At 37.7% G+C, this 15,053-nt stretch overlaps 1 protein-coding gene across 15 annotated transcripts in view; it reads left to right on the forward strand.

The window, feature by feature from the left end:
* Window positions 1-15,053, forward strand: part of BLTP1 (bridge-like lipid transfer protein family member 1) — a 246,599-nt gene that overhangs the window by 187,941 nt on the left and 43,605 nt on the right. For 10 of the 15 annotated variants that reach the window (XM_073341048.1, XM_073341041.1, XM_073341040.1 and 7 more), the window contains 8 exons: window positions 949-1,147; window positions 1,872-1,931; window positions 5,649-5,875; window positions 6,726-6,856; window positions 8,995-9,118; window positions 10,369-10,478; window positions 12,700-12,790; window positions 13,402-13,464. In XM_073341048.1, the coding sequence (XP_073197149.1) occupies window positions 949-1,147; window positions 1,872-1,931; window positions 5,649-5,875; window positions 6,726-6,856; window positions 8,995-9,118; window positions 10,369-10,478; window positions 12,700-12,790; window positions 13,402-13,464 (1,005 nt within the window). Of the gene's footprint in view, window positions 1-948; window positions 1,148-1,871; window positions 1,932-5,648; window positions 5,876-6,326; window positions 6,525-6,725; window positions 6,857-8,994; window positions 9,119-10,368; window positions 10,479-12,699; window positions 12,791-13,401; window positions 13,465-15,053 lie in introns of all 15 variants that reach the window. The other 5 variants (XM_073341045.1, XM_073341046.1, XM_073341051.1 and 2 more) reach the window with 2 other exon arrangements.

A 15,053-nucleotide genomic window follows, 5' to 3' on the forward strand; every position in this document is an offset into this window, starting at 1 on the left:
CTAGTTGAGACAAGGCAGTGTTTGCTTTGACACATGCTAAGCAGATTACATTGAAGTCAGGAGGAAGATTAGGCTTCAATATGACAAGTTTAGCACATTATAACAGTGTGTGCACCACCTGTGTACACTAAACTTTCACAAAACACGTCTGCACGTTTGCTAATATGCTGACATCATCCATTCTAGTTTAGACAATGCCATAGATTTACGTCTTCATGGGGAACTAGTCTTGCATATGTCTGAAGACATTTGGTTTACCAATAATGTATCCACCTGTCACATATTAATCTCATTGGACTGTCAGCTTTGAAGCCCAGTGACAACTTTTCAGTATCTGTGTTAACCACTCCATTGCTGATCATTTTATAAGCAGATGGAATAAGAAAGAGGGTGTGAGAGAAGCTCTCAAGAGGTGGGAGTTGCAGCATGGAAAGAAAAATGCAGAGGGAAAGACAGAGAGAGACAAGGAAAGACCGAGAGGAGAGAAATAGAAATAGTGAAAGGTGGATAGGAAGGAAGAGAAACAAAAGGCAGAAATAGTGGTAGCCTAAAAGGGACCAGTTTTTCTCCCTGAGTGATGTTGCTTGTGACTATAAGAAAATCAAAGTTTCAAATAATCAGTTTTGCTGCAAAGGCAGTGGGGAAATCTGCTATGAATTAAGGGAAGTATGAAGTCCTGAATTTATATTCCAGTCCACAGACCATAATTAAGCATGGAGTCTGGCCAAAAGAATTTAACACCCCTGCCATAGGATATGCTGTAACTACTGAGAAGTAAGGATACATGACATTGTGAATGTGTAGACTTGCTGCTTTGGAGAGGGTTTCTATAGAGCTGGGAAGGAGGGTATGAGGAAGATATGAGCCTCTGAACTGCAAAAAAAAAAAAAAAGTTTGAGATTATCAGTAAATTGCCTTTTCTGTACAAGTCTCTTCTTCCTTTTGCAGACTAACCACACAGCAGATCTTGACACTGGCTCTGCTTTAGTCCTGACCATTGAAAGCACTTTAATCACTGCCTGCTCTTCAGAGTCTCTGGTTAGCAAAGGACATTTTAAAAATTTCTGTATCCGCTTTGCTGATGGTTTTGAGACGAGTTGGGATGACTGGAAACCAGAAATACGAGGGGATCTAGTCATGAATGCCTGTAAGTGTTTCTAATCTTGTCTTGGTGGCCCTGGAACTTAGTCCCCTATTACCCTTTCCCATGTTTTTTCACAACTTTGACGGTTCAGAAGGAGACTAAGGAAGAGATGAAGATTTGATTTCCAAACCCCAATAAAGCTCTCTGGCATGTGGGACCCTACATGTGAACCCCAGTCACCCTTTAGTATTCTTAAATTTTTTTAACAATAAATGTCCTTTTTGCAAGAATTGTAATATACTGCAACAAAGTATTTGCCTTGTAGTACCATCTGCATTAACCAGGTTGGAAAAGTTTTTTTTTGTTTTTGTTTTTTTAGTATTGCTTTAAGTATATTAATTTAATTTAATTTTATTACATTTTTATTGAATACTATAATACAATGCAAAAATGCATAAAACCTATTTGTCCAAAAATGTGTAATAAATTGCTTTCTCATAACACTTCCCTTTATCTTCCGTATTCAGCAGCTAAATATGGATTCTTTTCATTTCTTACTGCATATAGAAATGTCAGCAATAGGCTTGCAAAATTGCCAAGAAAACTTGCCAGCCCAAGTGAAATTATGATCACTTCCGTAGTGTTACTGATTGATGATAAACAAACAAACAAACAAACGTGACATTTGACTTACCTAGATCAAGTGTACAAAAAGAATTTTGTAAGGAAGATCTAAAACTTGTTTAATTACATCTGTCTTACTAGCATCTGCTTATTTCATGTTTAGGTGTAGTGCCAGATGGCACCTATGAAGTCTGTTCAAGGACAGCAGGACAGGCTGCTGCAGGTAATGTTTATATTCAATTTTTATATTATTAAAACATTTATAAACTGTAGGATATTCTAGTGCAGGTGTGAGCTCTTGATAGCTTTTTTTAATTGTGATTGTGTATTTCAAGGTTGTGCTTTGTTTTGATACCCCCTTTTCACAGTAGCTGCTCCACATTTCCCAATTTATTTTTGTCCATGAGGGCTTTCAACAATCCCTTGTAGCCTTACAGACTTGGGTTTTAGCTACAAGAAATTAGTAAAAGGTAGTAGCGAGCTATCATAGGCTTTAATACCTGCTGGATCAAATGTGTAAAAAATGTGACTAATACAAAATAAAAATAATCCTTTTAGTATAATCATTGGAGCTGGTTGAAAATTTTCCAGAGAAAACAGTTCTCTGCTGAAAAGTATTGATTTAACAGAAGTGAAGTATTCTGCAGAAAGATTTCAGTTTAATCAAAAATTTTGATGTGAGCCTGTCTCCCTGCCTGCTTTCCTGTCAGTCAACCGGGCAGGCAGGCTCACCAGCAGCCGACCTGTGGGGCTGCCAGGTCCTTAGTTAACGGGCTCCCCAAGAACTCCAGTACCTGCCTAGTGAGTTCCAAGGCTGTGCCTGGCTTCCTAGAAGTCAGTTCCTTGGGCTAGTCTGTTTTCCCAGATAGCCAGCTCCCCAGGCTTCTCAAACATCTGGCTTCCTGGCTCCCACAGCTGGCTGACTTATTGTCCTTTCCAGCTGTCCTCCTGTGGGAAGCTAGGTAGCCAGGCAGCCAACAAGTGGAAAAATTCCACTTTGGTTCTCCCAAAACTGGATTTTTCTTCCTACAAAAAAAATTGAATTTTTGTCTTTTCGTTCAGATAAGTTTTCAAAAACTTTTTCACTCAAAGGAAAATCCATTTTCCAGCGGCGGTGTTGATATACATTGAGTCTGGGCAGAAAGGGAATTTCTGGAAAGGGAATGAATGCAGGTGGAAGAAAATGAAAATTATGGTGGATCATCCTCCCTCTAACACTTTGAGCAAACTCTGGATTTCAGAAATATAATGGGATGCTTTGCTTAAGTTACCTATTATATTTTCTTTAGTCCAAATGTGTTTGGCGTTTAATCAGCCCTGAAGGAGGAGGATAAAACATCCATGGCAGCAGAGATATTTCAGATGCTCTGGGGTTGTCCACCATTCCTCCCTAGGGCTAATGTGACTCATTTGTGCTTTTTGGCTTGCATTTTACATTATATTTTAACCATTAAAAATTGAGCTACCGGGCATGCTAATCAGGCCACAGGGAAAACACTGGGATAGGAGAGGAAGAGAGGAACCAACAGTCTTAGCAGGTTTCAAGGAAGTGGGGAGGGTAACTGAGAAAGGAGTCAGAATTGCAAAACGGATAAAGGTCAAATTACAGAAAAAAAACAAAAGGTGGGAGAAGAGGGGGAAATACATAGAACTGGACAAGAGGATTGTTCAGACTGGGAAGAAGACTAGAACATGGACAAGAAGGGGTATGTTTTTGAGGAGCAAGAGAAATTAGGGAACAAGAAAAACCTAAAATGAAATATACTTTGATGTATACAAATAAAATTGTATTCGTTTAAAAATCATGGTGTATTTTAAAGTATAAGACTATATTATGAAGATAATTTTAAATATAGAAATGTCTTTGATAATCTCAGTCTTTTATTGCAAAACATGTCACTTTTCTAGTTAATGCCCACCGTAATCTACCTAGGGTATGCATTAATTAGCATATCTGTAAACTGTTTTAGATTTTATAATTGTATGGCTATAGATCAAAACTATACAACTGCTCTTCTTCCCACATAGTTAGATTCCCATTCTGGCAGTGGATAGTCCCTCTGCTTTTATAGTTTAATGGGCTAACACAGGACTCTGCTCACTTGTGAAACGTTCCCTGTTCCCTGACTCTCTGCCTTTTCAAGTTACAGAGCATATGAAAAACCTTCCAGATAGGAATTTCTGAACTAGTTTTTTAAAATTATCTTGCTTGCTTGCTTTGGCAGCCCATTTCAGGGATTTTTTTGTGGCTCAATGCATAAGCGCCGACTTCTGCTGGCGCCGGTGGGTGCTCAATCCTGCCCCAACTCCACCCCTCTCCCGCCCCTGCCCCGCCTCCATTCCAACCCCTTCCCCAAAGTCTCTGCCTCCTCCCCTGAGTGCGCTGCGTTCCCGCTCTGCCCCCCTCCCTTCCAGAGCTTGTTACTCCGAGAAACAGCTGTTTCGTGGTGGCAAGTGCTGGGAGGAGAAGTGGGGATGTGGTGTGCTCAGGGGAGGAGGCAGAGGTGAGGTGAGCTGGGGTTTGGGGGCGGGGTAGGAAGCTTGGCTGCCGGTGAGTGCAGAGTACCCACCAGTTTTTCCCCGTGGGTGCTCCAGCCCTGGAGTACCCACGGAGTTGGCACCTATGGCTCAATGGAGCTTCTAGGGGCTCTGTGCTCTAACTTAACCTTGCCTCAGAGCCATAATGGAGGAGAAGGCCAAAGAAGGAGGTGTCAGATGGAAACTGTGAGCAATGACTACCCCAGAAAATGCAACAAAACTTCTTGTAAGAAACATTTCCTTGTTTATTCTCAAACCCAAGGAAGCAAACTCAGACCATAATAACCTTTTCACATCTTTTAGCTATTGGGGCAATAGCTGAAGGGGAAGCAAAGCTCGGGAGCATATTCAGTCCTGATCATTTCCAGAATATCTGGTGGAAATGGGACCATCTTGGATCAGAAAGATTTAAATCAGTAAACATGACATTCAAAAAGGAGACTTTGGAATCCATCCTCGTTGTGAACACTATGAAAATTTATCTCAGAATATTGCCTATACATTTCCCTTTCTTCTTTTTTCTCCAAATTCAGCACTTTCTAATGAGAAGGTATGGCACCTGCTTCATGTCTGCAAAGCAGTCAAGATGTAACTGTTAAGCTTTCTAAAAAGTTTTTGTTCTTAACAGCCATATTCATCCTCTACCATCCATCAATTAAAAGACAAAAATTACCAAATTCAGCATAGCTAGATGGCCGAGAATACTGTATAAAAGAAGCTTACAAAGCTTCTAGCTCCTTCTAAACAAGTCAAAGTCCATTAAGCCATATCTGTTTGGCACTGTATGGTGGAACTTGGTTGGAAACTTCCGTCTCCTCTTAAGATGAAATATGTAAAACTCCAGCATGGTAACCATTTCACCCATTCAGTAGGCACTAGAAATTAGATGCTCAAGATTCAGAGGTTGCAGGTGCAGGCTTTAATGAACCATTAAAATCTTTGTGATTTGAGTAATTCCAAGAGTCTGATTTGTGAAGAGTTAAAAATTATTTTCTCACATGCCCATACTTTGGTTTTCACTGTTATTGGAATCCCTGTGTTGGAAATGGTAAACCTAGCTCAGAGAGAGAGATTGAAATTCATATTTCATGTTTGTCTTCTAGTAGCTAACTGTGCCTTTCACACCCTGGAGAATTTACTTTCCCTCTGGCCTATCAGATTTTCCTTATATTCATTAGAGAAATCTTAATACAAACTTAATAGCTATATCTGTTAACTGTATTCAAAGTGCGATTCAGTTCTGGAAAGGTCTCACTGGGAGCTTTTTACAAGTGGGCAGAGCCAAGGCAGCGCCCCATGATGGATAAGTCTAGTGCTGTCTCCTGAGCTGTAGAAGCAGACAATGACAAACTTGGCTACAAGGAAGAGAAAAATCATCAGGCAAATTTTCTCTTTTAAACAGAAAGCAATAGTGCTGGAACCTGGACTCTCAATGTGTTATGGAAGATGTGCGGTATTGATGTCCACATGGATCCTAACATTGGGAAAAGATTAAATGCTTTGGGTAATACCCTCACAACACTGACAGGAGAAGAAGATGTCGATGACATTGCTGACCTAAATTCTGTAAACATAGCTGACCTGTCGGATGAGGACGAAGTTGATACCATGTCTCCCACTATACATGCAGTAAGAGAATCAACAAAAATAGTGTCTAAATTTCTTTTGTTAAATTATTTAGGCATAACAGTAAGCTTCAGAAAATTCCTATTCGCGCGTGTGTATGTATGTGGTGGGGAAATTTTAGCTCAGTTAGCTTTGAGATTTTTTCAGACCCTTTCTATTAGATGCCGTAGTATGCATTCAGGTGTCTAACTTTAAGCACCCGCTTTGGAAGACTTTGGCTACAGTTACTCTGATTATCCTAGCAAGCAATGGAAGATACTAACATTACAAACGAACTAGAAGAACGAAATTTTCAGTAGCAAAAAACAATACTGTGTGTCAACTTGTGTTTTGGTTTTATATTAAGTAGTTTTTTAGCAATTATTTCTTTAAACAATTGCAATTTTGCAAGAATCTTGTAATGGCTTTAGGGAAAAACCACCCTAAAACACTAACATTCCTGTTTATTATTTAGAAATCAGATGGAGTTTCATTATGTGGAGATGCACACAAGTTAACATTTGGGCAGCGGATTGTAAATCACCTGTTGGGTTTGAGCTCCCAAAACCATCGATATTCCGTTCCTGTAGAGTATCTGTCGGGGGCAGCGATGTGTGACTCTACTCATTCTAGTTCACATTTGAGAGCGGGCAGGTCTTGCTCATGGGGACATGTATGTAGTAGCTAATGTTTGTCTTTAAGCAAATGATGGGACTTGAATCATTGGAAAATTTCAAATCAGCTGCCTTTTGACTTTAAAAAATAGTGTTTGCATGCGGTGTTTTGATTTAGGGTGTACAATTCATTGTACCTGTAACTTAAAAATGGTTCTGTACGTTTAACAAGGAATTTAATGAAATGTTATTTTCAATAGGAGACTGTTGATTATCGGCGACAGGGAACATCTGGTAGCCAAGTTGGAGAGCAGAGAGGAAGAAAATTTGTGAAACGTTTAGTAGATATTAGGGAACTGAATGAACAAGCCAAAGTAATTGATGACCTCAAGTAAGTTGGCTTTTCTTGTGTTTTAAAACAAAACAAAAAACCCCTCCCCCAATACTTAAGAACATAGGAAAGGCTATACTAGATCAGACCAATGGTCCATCAATCCCAGTATCCTATTTTCTGACAGTGGCCAATGTCAGGTGCTTCACAGGGAATGAACAGAAGAGGTAATTGTCAAGTGATCCATCCCCTGTTGTCCATTCCCAGCTTCTGGCAAACAGAGGCAAGGGACACTTCAGACAATGATTTTGCATCCTTGCCCATCCTGGCTAATAGCCATTGAAGGACCTATCCTCCGTGAACTTATCTAGTTCTCTCTTGAACCCCATTATAGTCTTGGCCATCCTCTTGCAAAGAGTTCCACAGGTTAACTGTGCATTGTGTGGAAAAAATACTTCCTTTTGTTTGTTTTAAACCTGCTGCCTATTAATTTCATTTGGTGACCCCAAGTTCTTATGTTATGAAAAGGAGTAAATAACACTTCCTTATTTACTTTCTCCACACCAGTCATGATTTTGTAGATCTCTATCATAGTTCCCCTTAGTCACCTCTTTTTCAAGCTGAAAAGTGCCAGTCTTATTAATCTCTCCTCTTAGTTTGGGAAAAACAAATTGAAACTGTGCTTTCCCTTTTCTTACCTCTACTGCTTCAGCATTGGTGGGACTATACAATCTGCAAAAGGAAATGTTTTTTTTAATCGTTGATCGTTCTGGTTCTACTAGAGAAAATCAGGTGCACAAGTGGCCATTAAAATCCCCAGGAAGCTCTCCTTAGGCTCAAGGCATCTTTCATTTCTGGTTTTGCCTCACACTGATGGCAATGTGGCAGCAGTTCCAATATAATGACAAACCATAGTTCATCATGATTTGTAGCACTTCTGCTACCAGCTATATGATTGTGACTTGGGAGTGACAGTGCTTTGCAGTTGGAATGAGATCCCGTTCACTGTAGGAAGAAGAAACCTCTCTAAATGAACTATTTTATGGCATTTATATGATATATTTTATTATATAAATAATTCACAGACACAGTAATACTCCATAAAACACACAAAGGGAAAATTAAGAATGTCATCCAAAAGTGCTCATGGCAAGAGACAGCTATGAGTTTTATATGAAAACATTTTATTTGCGTTTTTGGCATGTGGAAGGCTAGGTCAATCTTAGTAAAAAGTGGGATCACTTGTGATAAAGAATGCCTGTTGCTGACTGGTTGTTAAATAATAATGAAGAATGGACATACTTTACTATTTCAGCTTTAGACAAGATTGCCAGCAGCAGTCAGTCGCAGGCCAGTTGTAACTGAACTATTTGATATACGAACATTCACAGTTAATATGTGATAAGAAATGCTTGTAACCATGTGAATGTGATGACCAAAATTTATGTTTGCACCTTTCTGTCCTCAACATATGGTAGCATCAACAAACCCTGTTCTCTTTAAAATAACATGGATTTTAGTGAGTTTCCTTTCTAAACTTGTTTACATTCAAGTTCGTTATTTCTACAGGAGATTTTCTTCTTCTGCTTTTCGTATTCAGAGGATCTGATCAGTCTGGTCTGCCATTGTAGGAAGCTTTTTCCTCCTGGAAATTTCCACAGTTCAGTCTTCCTCCTGGCATCTCTAGCAAGAGGTTTCCATACCCTGCCTGCTTTCTTGAACTAAGGATCATCGAAAATACTTAATTCTAATTTTGATACAGATTTGTTCCAGCTGGGAATCTTTGCTCTCTTTAGGAGACTTTCTTTTCAAAGGGAGTTGCTCTCTAGCAACTATCCCTCCTCCACCTCTGTTGGCATCACAATATAATGTTTGACATCTTGTATATTTTGTTACACACCCCTTTTTCTGTTTGCTGAATGTGTGACAGAGGTAAAAACCTTGAAATCATGGGCCCTTGCAAAGAAGTTACAGTATGGGCAAAAGTTATATAGTGAAATAATGGTGGACCCTCAACAGCCATATATAGAAAACTCCTGAAAAACAAGAAACTGATTGGGTAATGTTTGAAAGGCTTTAGGATTTTCACAGGAATACAGTATAGAGGTTTTGTTGATAAAGGAAATGGTGAAAGTAATGTTTAACTTCACTAATTATTCATTCCATCTGGAAAACTCACTATCCTAACTTGTTCCCAGAAAACTAGGTGCAAGTGAAGGAACCATAAACCAAGAAATTCAGCGCTATCAACAATTAGAGTCAGTAGCTGTGAATGACATTCGCCGAGACGTCCGTAAAAAACTACGTAGGTCCAGCATGAGGGTGAGCAATTTTCTAACGGTGTTTGGCAAGTTCCTAAGTATTTTCACTTGCAAGTATCTCTTCCACGTATTAAAAATAAATAAAAGGAAGACACTGAAAAAGAAAGGTAAAAGGAGTATTAAATATATAAAACACATGGTTTAACTTTCTGGGAAAACAGATTATTCTGTACTACTGGAGATAGAAAACCAGAATTTTAGTGGTACGGTATATTATGTGGATTTTTGTTTGCTTTTCTATGACAAATCTTTAGGAAAAAACTATTTTAATATCTCTATTTTAACTATTTAAAATAGATATTTTAAATAGTTTTAAATATATCTATGTTCAGAAAAAGTAAACAATAGTTGGCTTCCAGAGGTCTGAAAGCCATAATATGCAATGCTGTACAATTTACTAGCCAAGATTCAAACTCAGGCTTTCAGAGGTGGTGGCGGCGATCATAAAACATTGCCTGACTACACCAGAAGAATCCAAAAACGATAAGCATGCTTGAGTATCTGAGCAAAATCTCTGTTACATTCCATTTGGCTGATTTATTTTATTAGGTTTATAATGTGTGCTAAAAGAAATTGCTTATTCCTGAATTGAGGTGCCTTTTTATTAATCAAAAGATAAGAACAGCAAGCAGGAGAAAATACGCAAACAGAAATAAAGTTCCAACCCAAACAGTGTCCCCATTCACCCACAAATGCCTGCTCTTATCATGCCACCCCCTGCCATAAATCATGGCAAAGGAGTATTTGTAGCAAACCCTGAAGACCGGGACATTTGAGCTATTCTGGACCAAATATGAGTCCATCCCAAAGCAAGGGACCCCTCTCAGAGAGTATTCTGTTGGGAGCTTCTGCTTAAATGAGGAGGCTGTAGCTCATGTTCCTGTGCTAACTACAGTTGCAGCAGTATCACATGAAGAGAGGATATTTATTCAGCTAGGCAGATCCCAAACTACTGGGTTGGGGGCCACTCTGTTCTCCTGACAGCAAGGAAGTACCAATGCCAGCTAGTATGAAAGGTGAGTGAATCGTCCAGAGACCAGTCAAAATGAAGATTTTGGGCAAAGGCCTGCAAAGGGGTGCCTTGAGCACATGATACAAAAAAAAATATTTTGTAAAAGTTTTTTCCTAACTGTTTGCATGGCTGTAAAATAAAATGTTTTAAGTAGTGGAATTTTTCCACATTCCCATGTTTATTTATAATTTTCATTATTTTTGTCCTCAACATCTTAGATATATTTTTCTTTTGTTTAGGCTGCTTCTCTGAAGGACAAATGGGGCCTAGGTTACAAACCAAGCTATAACCGGTCTAAAACAATTTCAGCATCTGGAAGACCACCTCTAAAAAGAATGGACAGGGCAAGGTAGAGTGTTTTTGGCAAATGACTATGCATGTGGGAAGATGAGATCTGTAATGAAGTTAGAATAGACTGCAAGAAGGAGAATATCTGATTGTGGAGCTTCATGAGGTCTTTTGCCATTGTGATGAGTGTGTGTGTGTGTATATATGTGTGTGTGTGTGTGTGTATATATATATATATATATATATATATATATATATATATATATATATATATATATATATATATATATTTTAGGGTGGATTTGAGAAAATGTTTTCAAGAGATGGGAGGTTTGACAAATGAAGTTTTTCTTTTTGTGAAGTATCTGTTTTTGGCATACCATGTCTCCAAAGCAGCTTGACTTAGAAATTTCATATTTGTTTTGTCTGTCTTCTGAGAACTAATGTCTGCACATTTCTCAGAAGGTTTGATGATTACAGATATTCACTGTGGACATTCGTAGTGCTCAAATCTTGCAGAATTAATAAGGTGTGTGGTTTTCTACACTTCCTAGTCAGTATGCACAGCTGAACTATCAAGTTTAAGTTCATCCATAAATCTATAAAGGCAAAGCTTTACCCAAAGTTGTTGGAAGCTAAAGAGTGGGGGGGGGGGGGGGGGTTGAACTGCTGCCATGGAAACTGAACCTGGCCTCTGAAAGTTAAATTGAGATCTTTCTGGCTCTCACATCAGCCTCCAAGATGCTACAATTTAAATTTGGCTAACTATTTTGAGATGATCGACAAGCAGAATAAACTCCATCTCCTTCTTCCAGAGCAGTATTTGCTCTGCAGGACTAAGAGTTAAGAAGTGGTAAACTTTAAGGTAGTAAAATCATCAGATATTACTCTGAATGCGTTCAGGGAGCCAACTGGTTGAGGAGAAAGGTGTCACTTTTATGTAGTCATTTTGCAGGACTTTTAAGAAACCCATTTGAAGGTTCTGCGCAGCAGGCACGGCTAATAAGTAAAGAGGACACAATTTATCCCTTTGATTTTTACACTCTGTTGTCCTCATATTAGAAAAAGGATTTAACTACTAGTGGAGGGAAGGCAACTTTTTAGTTCAGGAAATGATTTCCTTTTCTCCTTCTTCCAAGTATTCTGAAGCTCGCAGCAGCAAGTTGCAATTCTCATAGCAGAATATAGTGCATCAACTTTGCTTGGTGTCTGTTGCTTTGTGAATAAGCATGTTGCTGTTGTAGAATCAGCAGAAGGAAAACACACATATTGGAGGGTTTGGATTTTAAAATATTGGTGGCATTTTAATCAGCAATAAAATACAGTACTAGGTTTAAAAAAAATAAAACAGGAGCGGGAACTTGGCTATTAGAACTATAAGGATCTTCTCCATCAATTATAGACATTTTTAAGTTAAGACAAATTGGTTGACAATTTTGAGCGTTAGTTTTAAAGGTAGATTGAAGCTAAAAAAAATATTAATAGAGATCCCAAAATATCAGAGAATAGCTCTTCCAAATTACAAATGGCTTTAAACAAAATGGATCAAAGTGAATTCGTCTTTTACTTGCATTGCAAGATTATAGGATTTTACAGGTTAATGTTTCTTCTGAACTGGTTAGCATTACTGATACCTTACACAGTAGAAGGAGTGCAACTGTGAAGACTCTTAACTCAAATCCTGGCAGGTAGAAAGCATTTCACTTCACCTTTTAAGAAAAATCATCTTCAGAGAATTAGGAATTCTGTTGGGAAGATTAATAAAATGTTGTGTTATGTAGTATATTCAGCTGGCTAGCCTATCAAGAAATGCTTAAGTGAGTTGTTAAATTGTGAATGAGAAGTTGTAAATTTGCACTGCAAATATGTCATAATGATTTCATTAGTTTTGAAAGATTGTCTGTATTTGAGTTATTTTGTGAATATGCACTATCTGCCAGTTGTACTTCATTCCATGTGACAAGTCACACACATTTTATTTTTTTATCTGTCTTTCTGCTTCTTGGCCTGTGCTTGAAAAGAGTAAAAAATAAAAACAAAGTCCCGCAAAATTAAGTGAACTGCTGGCCAAAGTCATTTGAAACTTCATCTTTTTCCTTTTTATGTGCCATAAATGCTTGAACACTGATTTAATACCATTTCATTTGTATATAATGTTAAGCATTGACTGATGCTTTATACTTTTATTGCAACAGCTTTTGTATAGTTATTGAACTTTTAAACGTAGCAAGTACATTCAAATTTGTAATAGCTTATTTATTCCTTTTATATTTTGCTTGTAGCTCTCGACTAGGAGACAGTGAAGAGCTCCCAGAAATCCGTGTAGATGCAGCGTCTCCTGGACCCAGAGTAACCTTCAACATACAGGACCCTGTAAGGCATACCCTACATACCAATTTAATTAGTATACCATGCTACAGTAGATTAAATACCATGTTGACTTGGAAGTACCTCAGTTAAATATACTTACGAAGATTTTAATTGCCAATCCCTCTTGATAATTTTTTTAGTCTCGTGGTATCTATCTTAACACAGAAATTAATAATGGAAATATCAAACTAAAGAATTTTCATTTACTTCTTTAAATAGATTAGTTTATACTTTTAACAAGGTTCACTTCCAGGTATCCTCAGACCAAAAGCTGGCATGTGCAAAAATAATACACATGGTTAACGTGTTATTGCTATTTTTAACAAATATGCACAATAGTCATATCCTAATGTTCAGCCTTGTTTAGCATTTTGGAAATGGTTATTAATTAAATAAACATTCTCTGAGTTTGCTATAGTCTGACACACATGTCCATTTGTATGTTTAAAATGTATAATTCAAATGTCAGATTTTTTGTTGCAATATGTTGTCCCCCTTTCTCTTTCTCCCCCCGCCCCCCATCCTTCCTAAATATGTCATTGCTGTTGGTTTTGAATGACTCATGCTATGGTAATTGTTTTAATTTTCTTTTTTCTTTTTCATTTTTAATTAAGTTGAATAAAACAGTTTTGGGGATTCCACAGCAATCCAGCTGTCAAGGGGAAGGGTATTTTCAGGTACTTGTAAAAAGAAAAAATATATACTTTGCCATAGCACTAATTCACCTCACTGGCAGCTGCTCTTCAATTGTTCATCTCTCTTTCAAACGCCACTCAGCAGAATGTATATCAGTTTTTTAAAAAAGATTTTAAGTAAGTTTAAACGGGTAAAAAGTTATAGGTGGACATGATGAATTAAGTTCTCAAAGATTCTTACATCCCCATATGTAGCTTAAATTTTGCAGTTTTTTGTACAACTAGTAATGACCTATTTTGTTTGCATATTTACAAAGGCCCTGATCAAGTCTGATCTAAATTATGGAGACGACAATAAGGCAAGCCATGATCTATTCTTATATGCAGAGCATACTGTAGAGAAGGACTCAGTGCCCACACATTTATCTTAATCTTTTACAAAGGTGTCCCAAGAGTGTAGGCACCAACACTGATGGAATATAATTGCAAGGTGGGAAGCCATCAAGCATCATAATTTGATATTAGAATTCCTATATCTGGTACAGTTGTGTAAGATACCTTATTTAAAGGGAGCAGGATAACCAGTTTGTCAAAATTAGTGCCCAGACAACTCACCTACTTTAAAAAAAACAAAACCCAAAAAACCAAACTTTTAATTTTAAAAAGATACTCTAGACATATTGAATGGAAGAAATTAAGTACACCTTTTAGAAGACAGTCATCTAACTTTTTCCCTTCCACCTTTCCTCTATTCTTCTTTTATAAGTGTTCTGAGTTGGAATGCTTTTTCAGATCACCTTAGAGTGCTGATGTCTAAATAGCTCATTTCTGAGAACAAAAGGAAAGGCAGAATTGTGCTTTGCTGAGTTCTTTTATATACCTTATAACACAGAACGTATCAAAAGGTTCCATTCATTTGTAATATCCATTTCCATTAATTTTCCACAGCTTAGAAAAGACTGTCAAATATTAAGTAGTGTTAAGTCAGGTGCTGGATGTGTGAAAGGCCATAATGAAAGCATGGAGCAAATTATCAAAGGATCTTCCACTCAACACCCATTTGAATACACAAACAATCCCCACAGTTTTATGCCACTAGCACTTCGTTGGCACATGTGTTAGTCTAACACCTGCATGTACAGTTGTTTAGACTCTATCCCTGCATATACAGGTGTTAAGGGCTTGAAAACTCTTTGTGTGGGGGTATTTGCTGATGCAAAGTGCACCAAAACAGTTGGAACCACTTTTTGGAAATGCGTCTCTAAAGTTTCTTCCCATCAAGTCACTTTTATCCAACTTTCTAAAAAGAAGAGCATAATGTATAAGAGAATGCTGTACATTCTGTACTAGTACTTTGCATGCCCTTTTATTCACTAACAGATTCCTGTGCATTTCTTTCATTTACAGGTGGCCATGATGATTCTTTCTGTTCTGTGTTCTTTACTTTTAAAATTTGTTTTCATTCAATTAAATGTTCATTCTTCTAGTGATGGCCTGTCATAATGTATGTTTTGATCAGAGCTTGATACTGTTTAATTATCTAGCTAACAAATTCAACTCAATCACTAAGGCAGTGGTAAATGTATGGTACTGTTTTTCCTCCAAACCTATGCATTAATTTATTGTGTTAC

This window comes from Lepidochelys kempii, chromosome 4 (genome assembly GCF_965140265.1).
Source record: "Lepidochelys kempii isolate rLepKem1 chromosome 4, rLepKem1.hap2, whole genome shotgun sequence".
Taxonomy (NCBI): Eukaryota; Metazoa; Chordata; order Testudines; family Cheloniidae; genus Lepidochelys; species Lepidochelys kempii.